Raw genomic sequence first — 16,822 nt, forward strand, 5'->3', positions numbered from 1 at the left:
TGGTTTAATACATGTAACTGTGAGTGCTGTTTGATGCCCATTACAGCAAAACTATTTCATTTAATTTCTTCAACAGTCCTCTGGAGTATAACCTTTAAAAATTGTGACTCACTATATTGTACATCTGTAACTTATATTGTACACCAATAACTATACTTCAGTAAAACTATACTTCGATAAAAGATTAAAAAAAAAAAAACGGTCCTCTGATTTACAGAGGACGAGAAACTGAGATCCAGCCGTAAGTGATTTGTTGGATATCTTGTTACAGTTTAATGATGAGCCAAGACTAGTACCCATGTTTCCTATGTTCCAGGCTGTCTCTAAAACTGAGTCCGAATAGCCTTACAAGAACCAGAAATCATTTAAAAGAAGTACTATTTTAACTGATATGTCATTGTTTGAAAGTTTTACCACCTTCATGAACATACACTTTATATACATAAAATGCCATTTATTTGTGACTGCTGATTGGCCCCTTAAATCCTAGCCTCACTGCCGGTGACCCCTCCAGCCACCTGGACAACACTTGGGAGGCTCCATCTTCTAGAGCTTTCCCAGACTATCAGAGTTTAAATTCAGGGAGCCAAAATGTTGAGCTTTTTATGGTATTTTGAACTTTTGTGTAAGTAAAAACAGACTATGAAGATTATATCCCAGACTCCAGCCCTTCCATCAGTCAGATCTCCAAGTCTTCATTCAGAGAAGTTTCTTGTTTTTCCTTCCTCCCTCTTTGTGGCCTAAGCTCCCATTCGTCTACCCCGCTACGAGTTTTGCTTCTTGCTTAGAGCAGGAAAGGAGGGCTGGCAGCAAAACACCATAGTTCCCATCCCAAGTAGCACCCGAACTGAGAGGGCTCTACTCAGAAAACACCTTTCATCAAGCCCACGGCCAGCTGATCGAAGTCGCATTATTCTGTGGTGTGTTTGTTTCTAGAAACAAACTTTAAAAGAAACTAAACTCCACTTTATCTTACTTGCTTTTGACTTGGTCATCATGTAAAGTAGAGAACTTAGTCAGTCGTGCCGCGAGCACATCTTCGGAGCTGTCGTCGTCAGACCTCAGCTGGTGGCAGACAGTGCTGCCTCGTGGCTCTCGCCTGAGTTGGATGTTTCTCAGACGCGCTTATGCTCAGTTTCATGTCAAAGGAACTTTTCCTTTCTTTTCTTTCTGAAGGACCGTATCATTGACGCTGGCCCGAAGGGAAATTATTCTCGCTTTATGAACCACAGTTGTAATCCAAACTGTGAAACACAAAAGTGGACGGTGAATGGAGATGTTCGAGTTGGCCTTTTTGCTCTTTGTGACATTCCTGCAGGTAAAAGGGACTGCCCCCTCCCCGGAAAGCAAGTATGTCTTTGAGGGCAGGACATTCTGACACTCAAGTGTCAGACAAGTTTTGACACTCAAGTATTCATTCAAATAAGATAAAGAGCTATATTTAGAATTGTTACCTGCCCGTAGGAAGTCAACATCTATATCCTGCAAAAGGGAGCTTAGTAAGAGAGGGTATCAGAATTCTGTGTCTATGATCCCGCTGAATTAGTTCTCCAAATTATTTCTGTCTGTATAATGTAACCAAATGTTTAAGCTTTCGTTTCCTTTTTTTTTCTTTAATATTAAAGAAAATATTAACCAGTTGTTACCATCAACTGGTCTCTTCGTTTGTTTGTGGGAGGTTGTTTTGTTTTGTATTTTAGTTTGAAAAATCAGTCTGTTTCAAATTAGACAAAAAACGCTTCTCAAAGCAGAGTACTGCTTTCATTTTTCCTTACCCATCCAGCATCAGTAACAGCAAGACTTAATTTCTCGTTTGTTAAGTCTGTAGAAAAATGGGTGGGAAGAGAAATGCTGTAGCTAAAAGTGATGTAAACTGTGTTTCTAGCACTCGCTGTGGATTGCTGAGGTCCAGCTAAAGAACGCTTGAACTGGGATTTCCCTGGCGGTCCAGTGGTTAGGACTCAGTGCTTTCACTGCGGGGGCCCAGGTTTGGTCCCTGGTTGGGGAGCTAAGATCCTTCAGCCGAGCGGTGTGGCCAAAAAAAACAAAACAAAACTTTAAAATGCTAGAAATCTGTCCTTAAAGGCAACGGCAAAAAGACAGGGTTTAATTCAGTACTTAGTATAATTTTTTTAATTTCTGAGAAAGAAACCACTTCATAACAGGAAGTCCCTTGTTTAACACTGGCACACGTTCTTAGGAATCTGTTATGTGTAAAAAGCAGGGGACTGACTGTGTACATTCAATTTGCTATTTGCTGCATGGTGTGGCCAAATTAAAAAAAAAAAAAAAGACGACGAAAGAAAGCAAGCTTGGACCTCCTAGTTTGAGTCCCTGGGTCTTTGGTGTATGTAGTAAATGTGCATTTTGAAGTCTTTTCTGATCATAATGTGAGGCATTAATTACTGGAAATGGTATGGCTGTGACAATTCCACGGTCATCTTGTTTATTTAGAAACTAGTGTAAATTAGTTTTAGAAAAGAGAGCTAAACTAGAACCCATTTTTCTTGAGCACAGATTTCAGATTCTTGGTCTCTGTCATGTGGTCTTTGACCACTTCAGTGAGAAGAATATGATGGTCTTTGTAGAATATTTATTTTTGCTTTAATCTTGGTGGATGGGATGTGTTCCTCTAGTTTTCTGTGTTTTTTTTGTTTGCTTGTTTGTTTCCTTTTTCCCATCACTGTCTTCAGTGTGGAACACAGAGGATGGAAGGGTCTTCATGTCAGAATTACATCTCTTTTTTCGTTGTGAGGGTGTGTCTTTGACAGCGTTTCTCTCCCCCAGGACTTGAGTCTGAATACTTCTCTCTCTTGTGTTCTAGGGATGGAGCTAACATTTAATTACAACCTGGACTGTCTGGGCAATGGCAGGACGGAGTGCCACTGCGGGGCGGATAACTGCAGTGGTTTCCTCGGCGTGCGGCCCAAGGTCAGTGGCTGCAGGGGGCGCCCCTGGGGCTGGGGAGGGGCTGCTGAAGAAGCTTGTTTGGGGCTGTCTCAGGAGGTGCTGGCCAGGGGGACCTGGTTTAGTTTGCAGGCCAGCAGTTGCGTTTACCCAGAGTTTCGACTGCGATCTCCCACTAGAGCATATCTTAGTGAGAACTGTTAGGTTCTGAAAATGTCTGTGTTTCTGATTGAATTTGAAGTTAGCAAGATCTTTTTCAAAAACTTCAAAAAAAAAAATTCACACTATCCTAATACACTTTAGTGTATCCAAGTTATACACTTTAAATTGGTGAACTTTAAGGTTTGTGAATGCTCTCTCAGTTGTCTTTGCCATTAAAAGAAAAAACAACACCTATTCAAAAATCAATGAAAAATGAATTATTTTTACTACAGTTCCGTGACAGGGTAAGCCCTCCTGATGTTTGTTTTTTTGTTTGTTTGTTTTTTTTGTTTTTGTTTTGTTTTTTTTGCGGTACGTGGGCCTCTCACTGTTGTGGCCTCTCCCGTTGCGGAGCACAGGCTCCGGACACGCAGGCTCAGCGGCCATGGCTCACGGGCCCAGCCGCTCCGCGGCATGTGGGATCTTCCCGGACCGGGGCACGAACCCGCGTCCCCTGCTTTGGCAGGCGGACTCTCAACCACTGCGCCACCAGGGAAGCCCCTCCTGGTGTTTTAGGTAACTGAGCCAACAGGTGAATTTAAATGAACGTGAGGTTGTAGGATCTCCCTTTTACGTAAAGCTTCACGCTCTGTGATCGTTAAAACCGTGACCCCCTCTTTCCTGCCAGTCGGCATGTGCGTCCACAACTGAAGAAAAGGCAAAACACGCTAAGCTGAAGCAGAAGAGACGAAAACTCAAAACAGAGCCGAAGCAGCTGCATGCAGATCGCTGCTTCCAGTGCGGGGACAGCGGCGAGCTGGTCATGTGCGACAGGAAGGGCTGCCCCAAAGCCTACCACCTGCTGTGCCTCAACCTGCCCCAGCCGCCCCACGGTGAGCCCGGCCCGCAGGCCCCGCCCGACTCCATCTCTGCCCACCGTGCCCGACTCGGAATACGGGCGGTCCAGTCCCCCGCGTGGAGCCGTGGGATAGGAAGCATTGGAGAGAACACGCAGCAGGAGCAAGCAAAGAGTTTGCTAGTGAAAAATCCGTCTCAGTGCAAATGGGGGACGCCCGTGGGCCAGCAAGGACTGGGGTCTTACTGTCCATCACCACGGGTGGTAGTTGGCTCCTAGCTGAGTTTGGGGCACTAGCTCGCAGCCACACTGACAGGTGCACCCAGACCTGTGTTGGCTGAGGCTTGGAGCCGTAGTCAACTGCATTCAGTCCCCAGTCCGAGAGGAAGGTGGGAAGTGGGGTGTCTCGTGGCGTTGGGGACAGGCACTCACTGGGCTCCTTCTCTTCTTCCCGCCCACACTAGGAAAGTGGGAGTGCCCGTGGCATCAGTGCGACGAGTGCCGCGGCGCAGCGGTGTCCTTCTGTGAGTTCTGTCCACGTTCGTTTTGCAAAGATCATGAAAAGGGGGCTCTGGTGCCCTCCGCCCTGGAAGGCCGTCTCTGCTGCTCTGAACATGACCCTGTATCTCCCGTGTCACCCGAATACTGGAGCAAGATCAAATGTAAATTGGAATCACAAGATCACGGAGAAGAAGTCAGAGAATAAATGGGCAGTGATTTCCGTCTTTTTTTATTTAAACGAAGAAAGGAAAAGTAAAAGGTAGAGAATGCATTAGTACAGGAAGAGACCGCTGCAGTGCATACAGCCTTGGCCATCAGCGCTGCCTTATTAAAGTGAAGGTGGGGAACCAGGCCGTGCAGGCAGAAGCCGTTGGTGGGACCTGGTTGTTCAGTTTCGTCCTGTCAGTTTGGGGATTCTTTTGTGGAGGGTTAGATTCCCTTGGTCTTTTCTTGCCTTTTATTGTGCTTCAATGCCTTTGCAGCTGGCAAAAGAGATGTCTTCGCTTTTAAAATAAGAACAAAGAGAAAAAGTTTTGTTAATGAGATAAATTTAAAGTCTAGGATGTGTTCCTTGGGTGTAAAAAGCAAAAGTAGCCATCATTCCTTTATTTATTTTCATTTTAAAAAATCTTGAGAAGTGTAGTTCAGATAGTCTAATCTCTGTGTGTGTGTGTGTGTGTGTGTGTGTGTGTTTTAAGTAGGAATTGCAGAAAGCCCTCTAGAAAAGGGTATGGTGGTCTTACATACCTCTTTCCTGAGCAGTAGGGAGGCTGGCTTTGCTTTCCCTTCCAGACGCCTCTCATAGTCTTAGAGAAGGGCTCTGTGGGAGTATTGAATCTGGCCTCTTGAAATCAAAAGGCCTCAGTGAATATTACCTCTGTGGTCTTAAACTAGGTGGGCTTTCCGATATAACTTTACCTAGAAAGGTATGTAATGTGGTTGTTGGTTTTTTGTTCTGGAGAAAAAAAGAAATCGATGCCCTCACTGAAACGTTCTTCACTGATAATGGGTGTTTTTGATGAAGTGTGTCTCTGTGGATATGAAGACAGAGTTAGAATGGTCATTCCTGTTGTCTTGACACACTGGTAAAGGCAGCTAAAGGGAGTTGAAAGGCACAGACCAAAAGTTGGGTCAAATAAGCACCATTTTCTATCCAATTTAATGTACACCCTGGTCTGACTTGGAGAGAATTATGGGCATTTTAATTTTCTGTCTCTGCTTTCCTCTCCCAAGCAAACATTCCCTTTGTCAGCTGACCACTCAGTCACGTGTCCTGGTGAAAACCACACAAATGAATTTGAACTGTATTTGAATAGATCTTTCTGTTCAGTTCCTAATTTGGGGGTGAAAGTGGTAGGGGCATCCCCAAGTTACATGTAAACAGTTACCCAGTACTTAAACTCACCCCCACTGAGGAAGGGGAAGCACTTGTACTTCTACAGGGTAAGCGAGAGCCACACGAACACACTTCATGGCAGGAAGCGCTTAGGGAGAGCTCCACAGAGGCAGTGGTAGCAGGAGTGGCTGGAGCTCATAGATGCAAGCGAACCGGAATACCTGCCCACAGGACTCACTTGCTGTTAATGCTTAGGAATGTGTATATTCCAGGATTCCCTGTGTGAATTAATTAGTCCTGTCAGACATTGTTGTAACACTGAACTAAGTAGAAGCCTAGGTTTAGCTTGAATGAATGTCAGCTTCTCTGTGAATTTTGACTGCTGACAGTTGCCGGTACCTGGTAGCATTTATTTTCCCTCAGGAAGTACCCAGTGACCTTATAAAGGCAGGGAAGAGAGATGCTCCACAACATCCCTTCAGTTGTGCCGTGCGTTCCTTTTTCTTATCAATTTACAACTCTTCTCTGGAAAAAAGAAGAAAAACATCTGTTTTGTGCTTCTTTTTTTTTTGTCCTTTGTATGTAAATGTGCAATTATACTGGATTTTTTCTTGTTAAAAAAAACAAAAACAAAAAAACACTACAATTCCTTTACTTAAGCTCCTAAACTGCCATTTGCCTGATTCCAGCAAATAATTCTGAGGTAACTTATTGGGCCTCCAGTAATTCTGTTGATTAGATATGGTCCCAAAAGAAAGAGCAAGATGGAAAATGCTATATGTATTACCAAATGCGACTGCTGCAAGTCCCGTGAATTACAGCTCACCAAAACACTAAAGTTTGCTCTTGAGCAATTATATAGTTTGATGTCCTTTTAAAAAATAATTTAAGAAAATCTAGGTTTTATCATACTAAAACTTTATTTTATATATGTATATGATAAATGTTTGCTTTTTTAAACTTACTAACATGAAGGATTTCCTTTAATATCCGAAATGCACCTCGTGCTGAAACGGTATCCAACATGGAATCTTATCTCCTTGCTTTGTTTTGGACTTCGTGCTATTTAATATCTGGTGACTTTTATATGGTAAGCCAGGGTATATCCTGTATACTACAAATACCTTAGGTTTAAGTATTTTTATGCAGCTTCTTCATTGTGTCACATTTTGTTTGTGTATCTGTAGCAGAGCTCCGCTGAGGTTTCTTAATTTGGGTGGGGGTGGGGGGTTGGCTAATAGGGTTGTTCTGCCACTTCAGAAATCAGGGCGGAAAACACCGTCGCTGACTGCAGCCATGGGGTCTTTGTCCACGAGTGTCCTTTAACGGTCTGGAACGTGGTTTTAGTCCTGGCAGTGCCAGGGAGCTCTCCTCACACCTCGTACTGTCGCCTAGTTTGTATATTTTAAAGGTGCAGGCTATGGAAGCAGAAAAAAAAATAAGTTGTGCTTTATACGTGCATAGTATCCATGCAAGGTGCTTGTCTGTGCTTCACCAATGACATTTTGCAAAAGACATGTTGCTCACTGATAGCTGGAAGTTGTTATTTGTTAACTTTTAAATCTGTCTGTGGTCAGAGCATACATGGTTGGTTTTTAATTCTTGTCCGAAAATGAAATAACTTAAAGCAGCATGGGATAACGGTGGCATTTTTTTTTAACCTTATGTTGGTTCTTTGGTGGAAGAAGCGAACGTAAGATTTTGGATAATCAGCATAAATCTTCAGAAATCGGATCTGTAAGAGCTAGAGGTGAAATCCTGGAGGCCTTCCAGGCCCTGCGTGGGAGGGGGCGTGAGGAGTGTCCTGTCGCTGGCTGGGAAGGGAGGGGTGGATGGCCCTGTGCTCCCGGCAGGCCAGGCGGAAGCAGCTGGAGGGAGTGAGTCACTTCTTGAATATCTAATCAGGGCTGGAGTTAGGAGTGGGGTGGGTTTTATTTTCATTTTTCTTTTAACAAGTTCCCACCCTATCCTAATTCTCAGAAATGCTCTGGCCTAACCTATAAAATAGGCTGACTTTTAGAATCACTGAAATTTGGAAATTTCTGTGTGTTCAAATCAGGAACACATCTAAAAACTAAAAAAAAAAAAAAAAAAAAAAAAAAAAAAAAGGCAGGGGAAGGCTGCTCCCAGCTCCCAGCTGCCATTTCCCCAGAGTATTTGGAGGCCCGCCTGTGAGTAACGCTGGGAAACTCACAACATGGAGATGATCGCGGAAAGGACTGAGACAGGGTGGCTGTTGGACACCTTTCTTTCCTGACTCAGGAAGAAGAGTTTCCCTTCTGAGTAGCTCGCTGCATGGTGTGTTCCAGTCAGGGTCCAGCCCAGATCTGCAGTTTGGAAACAGATGGGCCAGCTGTGTGGAGCGCAGTCTCTGGACTCCCGGGGATTTGTTGCTTGTCTCTCATTTCATTTTAAAACAGAAAGCTCTTCTTCAGCGTTCACCTTAAAGTCAAGGTACCGCCACCTGCCATGTCCCACTAGGATAAGAGAACAAGTTACCGTGGCGTCTTGACAGCTTGGGAAGCTCACACTTGATGTCCTTCTACATTGGGAAGTTGCTTGTGCTGGGCAGTGCAAATTAGACTTGAATTACTTCTTAAAAGGCCGATGTGTCCAGCCCCCTCATTGTCCGAGCTGCTGCAGACATGAAGTGATCATTTGGAACAACTTCCTTTGGCCTCAGGCCACCTAGAATTGGTCTCTGGTTATTTGTAAACAAACAGTAGAACTCGCTTCCCTTTGCAGATAGGCTCGGGAATAGATATAATTAGACAGCTTTGCCCTATATTGACAAATACGAAGAGTTGGGAATTTGTATATACTGAAATCTACCGACATTTATCCGGGGTGGGGTACAGGGAAAGGGGGTTACAGTAGGGTCAGGGAGGGGGTGATGGTGTTTACCACAGGTACGAAGTCGCCACTTTAACACTGAGACCTCTGCCTCATTGAATTCAGGTTTTTTAAGTACTTGAAACTCCTCAGATTCTCCTTATTTTACAGTTATTTTAAAATTTATGAAGTAGAAAGCATTGTTTTGTATACTGTTTTGTCTCTTACCCTCTTGAACTTGGATTAAAGGCCAAGTTCTGCAGACGGACGTGTCCACAGTAGTTCTCTCAGATTCAGTGCACACATTCGGGGAAGAGACCCCTGCATGAAATACCAGCAGCACTTCTACGAATACTTCATATGTATGTTCTCCGTTTCGTTATTTTGTCAACCCCATCCCCAAGCACCTCTTCTTTCCTTTTAATATATGCCTGCGTAGGGAAAGAAACAAAAATTTGCACTTATGTTACACTCCTGAAATGCTGGGTGTAACCTGTGTGTTTCAAACCCATTTCCGTTCTTTTCAGTCCATGGCTTAAGTGACAAGTTCAGGTGCGTGTGGCACATATGTACGAAGGAGGAAGAGAATTACCTGTCCTTCGGTGACGTCCCAGAGTCATTAATGTGTAAGAAAAAGGGAAAAGGTGAATAGTTACCAAAGTCCTTTATTCAGTCCTTCGTTTTCTTATGTGACATCACTGCACCTGCTAGTTGGCAAGAAAGCACCCTCGGGTTTCCCTTCCCCGCCTGCCACAGACTTCTGATGTGTGTGAATGCCTCTCGGTATCCATCAGATGACCTAAACGAGGGACTCAAACAGTATTCTTGTCAGTTTAGAAGTGGACTGGATAAAAGTGACGTTTACTTTGTTGTAACTAATACTGCTCTTTATCTCATTTCTGCTGTCACATGCCCTGTGTTAAAAAAAAAAAAAAGAAAATCATGTTGCCACTGATAACCAAGATGCTAACTGATGACTACAACTGGTTCTTTTTATATACAAGGGTGTGTGCATAATTGGAATTGATAGGAGAAATTTATTTGTAGCCACTTGTGATATTGCACAACAAAACACAGATACCTGCAGATTCTGCGCTCATTTCCTCGTGATCTTTATCTATGATAATGACCTTTGTAGATGGGTTATTTCTGTACTTTATCTGTAATAAACTTTGTAGATCCTGTGAACTGTTATTTTTTTGCCTAAATCCCTTGAGACTTGAGTCTTTAATAACAAAGCATCAATATTCACTCAGTCAGTCTCTTCTGAGTTTCTGTGACTTGGCTAGAAGCTCTTGACACTAAAGATTAGTGCTCATTTTCCCTGGGGGTATTCCACTAGGGCATTACTGTACAATGACTTGATGTTGCCACATAGACTTCAAGATATACGATGTTTTGGGGATTTTGCCGATTGGCCCATGTTTTATTGCATAGTGTGAAACGCGTAAAGCTTCGTTAACCTGCGCATAGACAGCTTATCGTTGACTCGTTACGGTGTATTAGCGCTGCCTGTAATTAAGCTTCTTACTACTGTGTGCTGGTAGGAACATATAAGTTTTGTACATTATATTTACTGAGATGCTGCCTTTCTTATTTTACAAATACCTTGGAATTCAAATGTGTTTTTTGCTTCCGTGAGGATTAATTTGGAAAGGTTTTTAATGACATTCCACTGATTTCAGATTTTGCTTGAGGTTGACTTCAATAAATTGTCCCGTATGTTGCAAATTAAATATGTGGACTTGTTCATTGCCCGTAATTTCTTGCTACCGCTCAGTGGGCAAGAGGCCACCCTGGGCGGGAGGGGACCAGCGCGGGGCCGAAAGAACCAGCGCGTCCACCAAGCCGGCGAGGCCCGCAAGGTCGTGCGGGAGCCCGGCACGTCTTCCCGCAGCACGCACCGTGCTTCAGTGGACTTGGATCCGGAAACGAGGAGTCCGCGTGGTCCCCGGGAGGGAAGGCCCGGGCCTCGGTAAGGTACGCAACGTCGGGCGCGCGGGCGGGCGGGCGGGGGACAGACAGCTGGGGCGACCCCTCACTTCCGTCCGCCTCTGTCTCAGGCGCTGGGGGCCGCTCTCGCCCCGCCTCGGCCCCGCCCCCGCTCCGGCCCCGCCCCGCGCCCCCCTCCCTCGGCGCCGCCACGTCAGCCTTGAGCGCGGGCGCCGTGATGGGGAAGGAGGTGGCGGCGGAGGTGGGCGTGCGGCTCGTGCTGTTCGCGGCCTTCCTGTAAGGACTTGCGCTCCGGCCTCCGGCCCCCGGCCCCGCCGCCCGGCCGGGCTCCGCGCACGCTTCCGGGAAGCCGCCGACGCGCCCGCACCTTTGTGTCCCCTTTAGGGTAACAGAGCTGCTCCCGCCCTTCCAGAGGGTCATCCAGCCCGAGGAGATGTGGCTCTACCGGAATCCGTACGTGGAAGCAGAGTATTTCGCCACCAAGCCGATGTTTGTGCGTGGAGAACCAGCCTTCCTTCTGAGCGCACTTCTCACGGAGCCGAACGCTAGGGAGGGAGCGGGCAGGTCCCCCTGGCTCCGCCACGGAGCTGAAGACGAGCCTTCGCGTCGTAACGGTTAAGGGCCAGGTTGAGAGAGAAGTCCGTCCGCTTCGGCTCCAGGGACAGGGTCTGGGGGCGGCTGCTCAGGGCGGCCCGGGGCAACTGGTCGTTGAGAGCAGCGGTGACGGCGGCTCCCGCGGGAGCTCGGCGCCCAGCTAGCCGCAGGCGGACCCGGGACACCGCACTTGCGGGGGAGCCGGGAGGCCTGATAGGCCAGTTCTGCTGTCACTTCACCCCTCTTGCTGTGGGAGCTCTTTTCCCAGCTAGCCGTGTGACGTTCTCGGGGCGGCCCTGTTTCCTTTCGCGTGCTGAGCTCTGCCGTGTCCGGCGCAGGTGGTCGCCTTGCTGGCCCCGCTGGCCCCGGTCCTCCTGGCCAGGTGTCTGAAGAAGGCGGACGCAGTGGACAGCCGCAGGCCTGCCTGGGTAAGCGCGGCCTCCCCAGCGCCGGAAGCAGGAGGCGGGGGCCCCCACGGGGCTTGCGGGGCGGCCGGCTCTGCGTTCCTCGGGTGACTGTGTCTCCCGGGTGCCCCGCCTGCTGCCTGTGAGACGTGCTCCACGTCCTGGGCGCACCTGCGTGCACCGGACTGTTTGCAGCTCCGACGCGTCCTCAGCCCGGGTAGCGCGTTCTCCCTGGGCCACGGCGGAGTGGCCGGCGGGGGCCGGGATTATCCTCACGCTCCGCTCCGGCTGGAGCCCGAGCGCTCCCCTGTCCCCGGAGACCGCGGCTGCGCCTAACGAGACGGGGACCCGGCCGCTCCTCCTGGGCAGACGCCACCAGCAGCCACTTCCGTTGCCTTCCAGCTGCCAGCCTGGCCCTGGCTCTGAACGGCGTCTTCACCAACACAGTCAAACTGATAGTGGGGAGGTGAGTGCCCAGCGCTGCCGCCCCCCGCCCCCCGCCCCCCGCCCCCGGGAGGGCAGGCGCTCGCAACTGCTGCCGCACCTTCCCGTAGCCTTTTCTCTGTATTATTCTCAGTCTGATCTTTCTCTGCTAACAACACTTCCTCCCTTCCCTCTACCTCGGTCCTCTCTTCTGCCCTGGACAGCATTTCCCACTGACACAGCGTCGGTGTCCCCCAGAGCAGCCCCAGAAGCTGCAGCACGACTCACTCTCTGCCCTAAAAAGTAACTGTGTGCCGCAGTGGCTTTTTTTCCTTCCTGATTTAAATATTGACCCTGGAAATAAGGCTTTTCTCTTAGTGGTGACTGCCCAATCCGGTTTCACTGTTTTGCCTGGGACACTATTTGACTGACAGTTAAGAAAGGTATCTAACAACACAACCAAAAAATAATTTCTGGAGTTGTGAATGATCCACGTTCGGACCTTGCTTATTTCTTGCAGGCCACGCCCAGACTTCTTCTACCGTTGCTTCCCCGACGGGCAAGCCCATCATGACCTGCCGTGCACGGGGAACGAGGCCGTGGTGAATGAGGGCCGCAAGAGCTTCCCCAGCGGACATTCTTCCTGTAGGAGTACCACGTGGGCTCTACATCTGTGCTTTTTTGGGGATCATTGAATTTAACCTCGGAAGCTTGTGAGGGTGGGAACGTCTCACGCACTCTTGTTCTTGTATCTAGAAATCGGAGAGCCCCCTTCTTTAATAACAAGCTTGAACCTCGAATATTAAATATTCGAGTACAGAGGAAGTAGTTTACCTTCATGAAATTTGAACATTATTACTGTATTATTTGCCTAAATCCTGCAATCTTGTTCCAGTCATAAAAATATTAACTAACCTTTATTGAAGAGTCACTGTATGTCAGGTGCTTCCGAAAGCATTTTAGATTCGTGTCTCGTTTGCTACCGTAAAGAGCCCAGTGAGATGCGTACTGTTGTTTTTATGATTCCCATTTATGCATCAGGAAACTAACGCATCAGGAAGTGAAGTCCCATTGCTAGGATTCCAAAACTAGCCTCAGGGTAAATGTTACTCACTTTGGGAAACGGCCCTTCATTTTCGCTTTTGTTTCCTTCTCCCTCATGACTGACGATGTAGGTCGATGATCTACACCAAAAGTTACCAAAAGGGGTAAAAACATATTCATACCCGCCAGCCTCCTCTTTTTCTTTAAAAGACATATACTTAGAGGTCTTCCCTCTTCTAGTTGCATTTGCTGCTCTGGCCTTCGCGTCCTTCTACCTGGCAGGGAAGTTACACTGCTTCACCCCACGAGGCCGAGGGAAATCTTGGAGGTTCTGTGCCTTTCTGTCACCCCTACTCTTTGCAGCTCTGATTGCACTGTCCCGCACCTGTGACTACAAGCGTCACTGGCAAGGTAAGCAAGGCACCCAGGCCACGGACGCCTCCACCGTTCTCCCATCATTTCTCCCTAGCACTCGGCACAGGAGACGCCCCCCGGGTGTCTGCTGAATGAGCAGACAAGTGAGCAGAGGATGGTCTGCGTTCTGTACTGAGTATGCGTTTATCGCTACACGGAAAATGAAAAAGCACACGGTTACCTTTTAAACAGATTACCAAGGAGGAACATTCTGATTTTCCCACGACTGTGAAGCATCATAAGTTCAGAATAAACTCTGTAAGAAATTTTTTACAACCAACCTCAAAATTCAGTTTACTTACTGTCTTAAAAATCAAGTTCCCTGTTGTGAGGTTTTTGTTCAGAAACGAAAGTAAAATTCAAGAAAACATAAAATTGTAATTAAACCAAAGAAATTGAAGTTGAATGATAGAGTAAAACATCCAAATTACAGAATATTTGCACAGAAAGCCCACAGTCCAAAAAAAAAAAGCTGACAGTATTGCCCAGAGGACCTTAGGAGCTCAGTTTTAAAGAATAAATTTTTGCAAAGAGAGGCAACTCCTGAAGAGTTTATTCCTTCCTCTAGAACCCTTTAAATGGTGAGGAGTTGTTGATAGCATTAAGTGAACCTTCATTATTCTTCTCAATTAAAAATATTCAATGCAGTGAACTCAGAAAAAGCCTTGTTGTAACTACCCAACTAAAGATGTGTCTTGATTTGGTGTTTAGAGAACAACCTGACAATGACAATCCTGCAACTGTACGGTAAAATTAAGAAAACCCAAAAACCCCATAAGCCTGGACCTGAGGGGTTTCGCAGGCCAAACAAGTAGAGTAGCCTGGAGGGCCGAGCTCCCTCTGCTGGCTGGCGTCACCGTGACCGAGGGAAGGCCCATCCCCTCTGCCTTCAGACGTCCTGGCTGCATCCGCCGTCGGCCTGACGCTCGCCTACGTCTGCTACGGGCAGTACTACCCGCCCCTGACGGACGCCCGGTGCCACAGACCACTGCAGCGCAGCCCTGCTCTTCCCACCGCGCAAAAGCAGCCTGGCGACCCTCATCATTTTGATGTTTAGACACTGGAGCTGCCTCCCTGGAAAACAGGTGAATCAGCCCCTCCTAACTCACCACGCCCAGGACAAGAATTTCTGACCTTTTACCTCCTGAGAGGTACAGGTGAGGAGAGAAGCCCCAGTGATCATGCAGTTTTGCCCTGGCTCACAGGGATTTATCACGGGGAGTCAAGGTCCTTTTTCACTACTGTTCGCCACGCGTTCCAGTAACGAGATCTTTTCGTGGTCTTTCCAGCTTATGAATGTGGCCCATCAGGTTGGTATCCCAACCTCTACAGTGTTTTTACACTTAACTTCAGTACTGTTCTTGGAATGATTCTGTCACAAAGAAGCTTTCACCTTAGCCCCACTTCATCCTAGAAGCTAGCGCTGATGATCAGAACTTAATTTCCATTTCCCATAGCTCAAAATCTTAAAATCTAGGGCCTGAGCAATTAAATTATTTTAGTTCTGTTTACTTTCTCTGGTGGCAATTCCATCACGCCTTAAGTAGGAGAATCTCCAATTCTGGCTTATTTACCACTGTGCGTATCTTACTCAAGTCCAGCTAAGTACTGCTGTCCATTTTGAATACTGTAAACATAAACGATTTGATAATTTGTTGAGTTACTGAGTAAACACAATACAAAAGAAGCTGGTCAGGAGCGTGGATTCAGTACTCGCTGTCTCCACCTCACTTACGCGAGCTGCTTTCCCGCCACTCAGGACTGAAGATCCGCCCGAATGCACCAACTGCGCCAGGCAGCCAGGGCAGGGCAGGGCAGGGCAGTCAGAGACACAGCCGTCTGGAGGGCAGGCGAGTCTCCTCCCGCCCCGCCCTCACCGTGGGGTATAATGGACCATGACAGGACGTTGGCGGAACTGATAGTGTAGGACCTATAACGGCCTTTCTCTGTGTTGTGACTATATTTTATTTGTTTCCTTTTTGTGATTATATTTTAAATATGACCTTGATTTGTGTATTTCTGTAACATATTTTCAATATATCTTTTTCCTAACGGTGAACGTGGGTTTTTGTGCTTAAAGTTCCATTTGAGACCTGAAACATTTCCAAAGTTAGACACCAGATTCCCTATCTATCTGACACAAGTGATTCCACTATCTATAGCATGGCTGATGTCAATAATACCAAAGGAGCATCTCAATATTCACCTTATAATCGCCGTACTTTAAATCAACAGTCAGGGGAAAGAACCTGAATGTTAGTTCTTTGCCCCAAACTCTTTTTAAACTTGTTTTAGTAGTACACAAGGGGAAGAGAAATGATTATTGTATTGACTCTCTTTACTTTATGATGGATGAGCCAGGTAAAAGTAGGCAACTGGTCAATATGGTTTTATTTCAGTATTTACTAAAGTTTTAAATATAATCACATAAAAAACATTTCCAAAAGTGCAAAATATCAGAAAGCTGATCAGTGCTATTAATCTTTCCATGCAAACAAACTCTTTTGCTGTGATAAGCAATACCAGTTCTGCAGCTGGGAATATGTATAAAATGATACTCTACCAGCATTTAAAAATAGGCTTGGTCAAGAGATTGCACATGATACAACCGAAGTAGTGCAAATAATATACAACTAAACAAGGAACTCAAGTCAAGCTTATTACCCTGTGGAATATACATCCGTGATACCAGCACAGGGGGACAAACAGGATATAAAGCTCTTTTCCAGTCACCTGCCCCTCACCACCAGAAAGAAACACTTCTTAGTACAAACAGTGGTTTATCTAGCCATCCAGGTTGATCCTGTTCATCTTTGGTTACAGGGACTCACTCTTGCTGGTCCTTTGGTTTACTCTTAAATTTTAGTTATTCTGTTAATAGGAAGACCAAATTTAAATTTGAAGACAACAACTTGATGAAAGCTTCCCCTTTAATATGTACTGAATGCTACTGAATTCTCAGTAACCCTTACTTCACACCCAGAGTTTACGTAGTGAAGAAAATAAAGTATTTCATATAGATGAGACTTCTTAGTGGCTTAGCATCAGTGTGTAAGCAGATGGACAAGGAAAGGCCAGGCTCTCACCTTTACCCCAACCTTATCTCTAGGGTGACAGTAATTAACCTTCCCTCTGCTGTCAAAGAGATGGCTTATGTGAATGTTAAATTCCAGGGCTTTGGGTACCATGATACATTTACTTACAAGAAACAGATGTAAAAAACGAAACACAGCTTGCCTGTCTACACCGCTGTGTCCACCAGGGCCTGTAGGAACCTGAGAGGAGTGTGAAGGACTGTCACAAAGAGAACTGCAAAGACAATCACAAACTGAGACCTGTGAGAAAGAAGATACCTACAGCACAGTGGTGAGCAAGATGCCTTGGAAACAATTAGTCTCCATTCACTGGTCGTCTTCA

General features: G+C 46.4%; 2 protein-coding genes across 2 annotated transcripts in view; both read left to right on the forward strand.

The window, feature by feature from the left end:
* Positions 1-7,340, forward strand: part of NSD3 (nuclear receptor binding SET domain protein 3) — a 107,137-nt gene extending 99,797 nt beyond the window's left edge. Inside the window, exons 21-24 of the mRNA XM_082608517.1 lie at positions 1,177-1,318; positions 2,825-2,931; positions 3,737-3,941; positions 4,369-7,340. Of these exons, the coding sequence (XP_082464643.1) occupies positions 1,177-1,318; positions 2,825-2,931; positions 3,737-3,941; positions 4,369-4,610 (696 nt within the window). The 3' untranslated portion in view covers positions 4,611-7,340. The remainder of the gene's footprint in view (positions 1-1,176; positions 1,319-2,824; positions 2,932-3,736; positions 3,942-4,368) is intronic.
* A 3,386-nt stretch (positions 7,341-10,726) lies between these two features.
* PLPP5 (phospholipid phosphatase 5) lies at positions 10,727-15,464 on the forward strand. Its single transcript, XM_082608521.1, is given in 8 exon segments — positions 10,727-10,802; positions 10,911-11,019; positions 11,459-11,528; positions 11,531-11,548; positions 11,927-11,990; positions 12,468-12,592; positions 13,232-13,402; positions 14,299-15,464. Coding segments are annotated over 8 exon segments (780 nt in total). The 5' UTR covers positions 10,727-10,743; the 3' UTR covers positions 14,463-15,464.
* The last annotated feature ends 1,358 nt before the right edge of the window (positions 15,465-16,822 follow it).

The sequence above is a fragment of the Mesoplodon mirus genome, assembly GCF_964341445.2.
Source record: "Mesoplodon mirus genome assembly, chromosome: 20".
NCBI lineage: Eukaryota > Metazoa > Chordata > Mammalia > Artiodactyla > Ziphiidae > Mesoplodon > Mesoplodon mirus.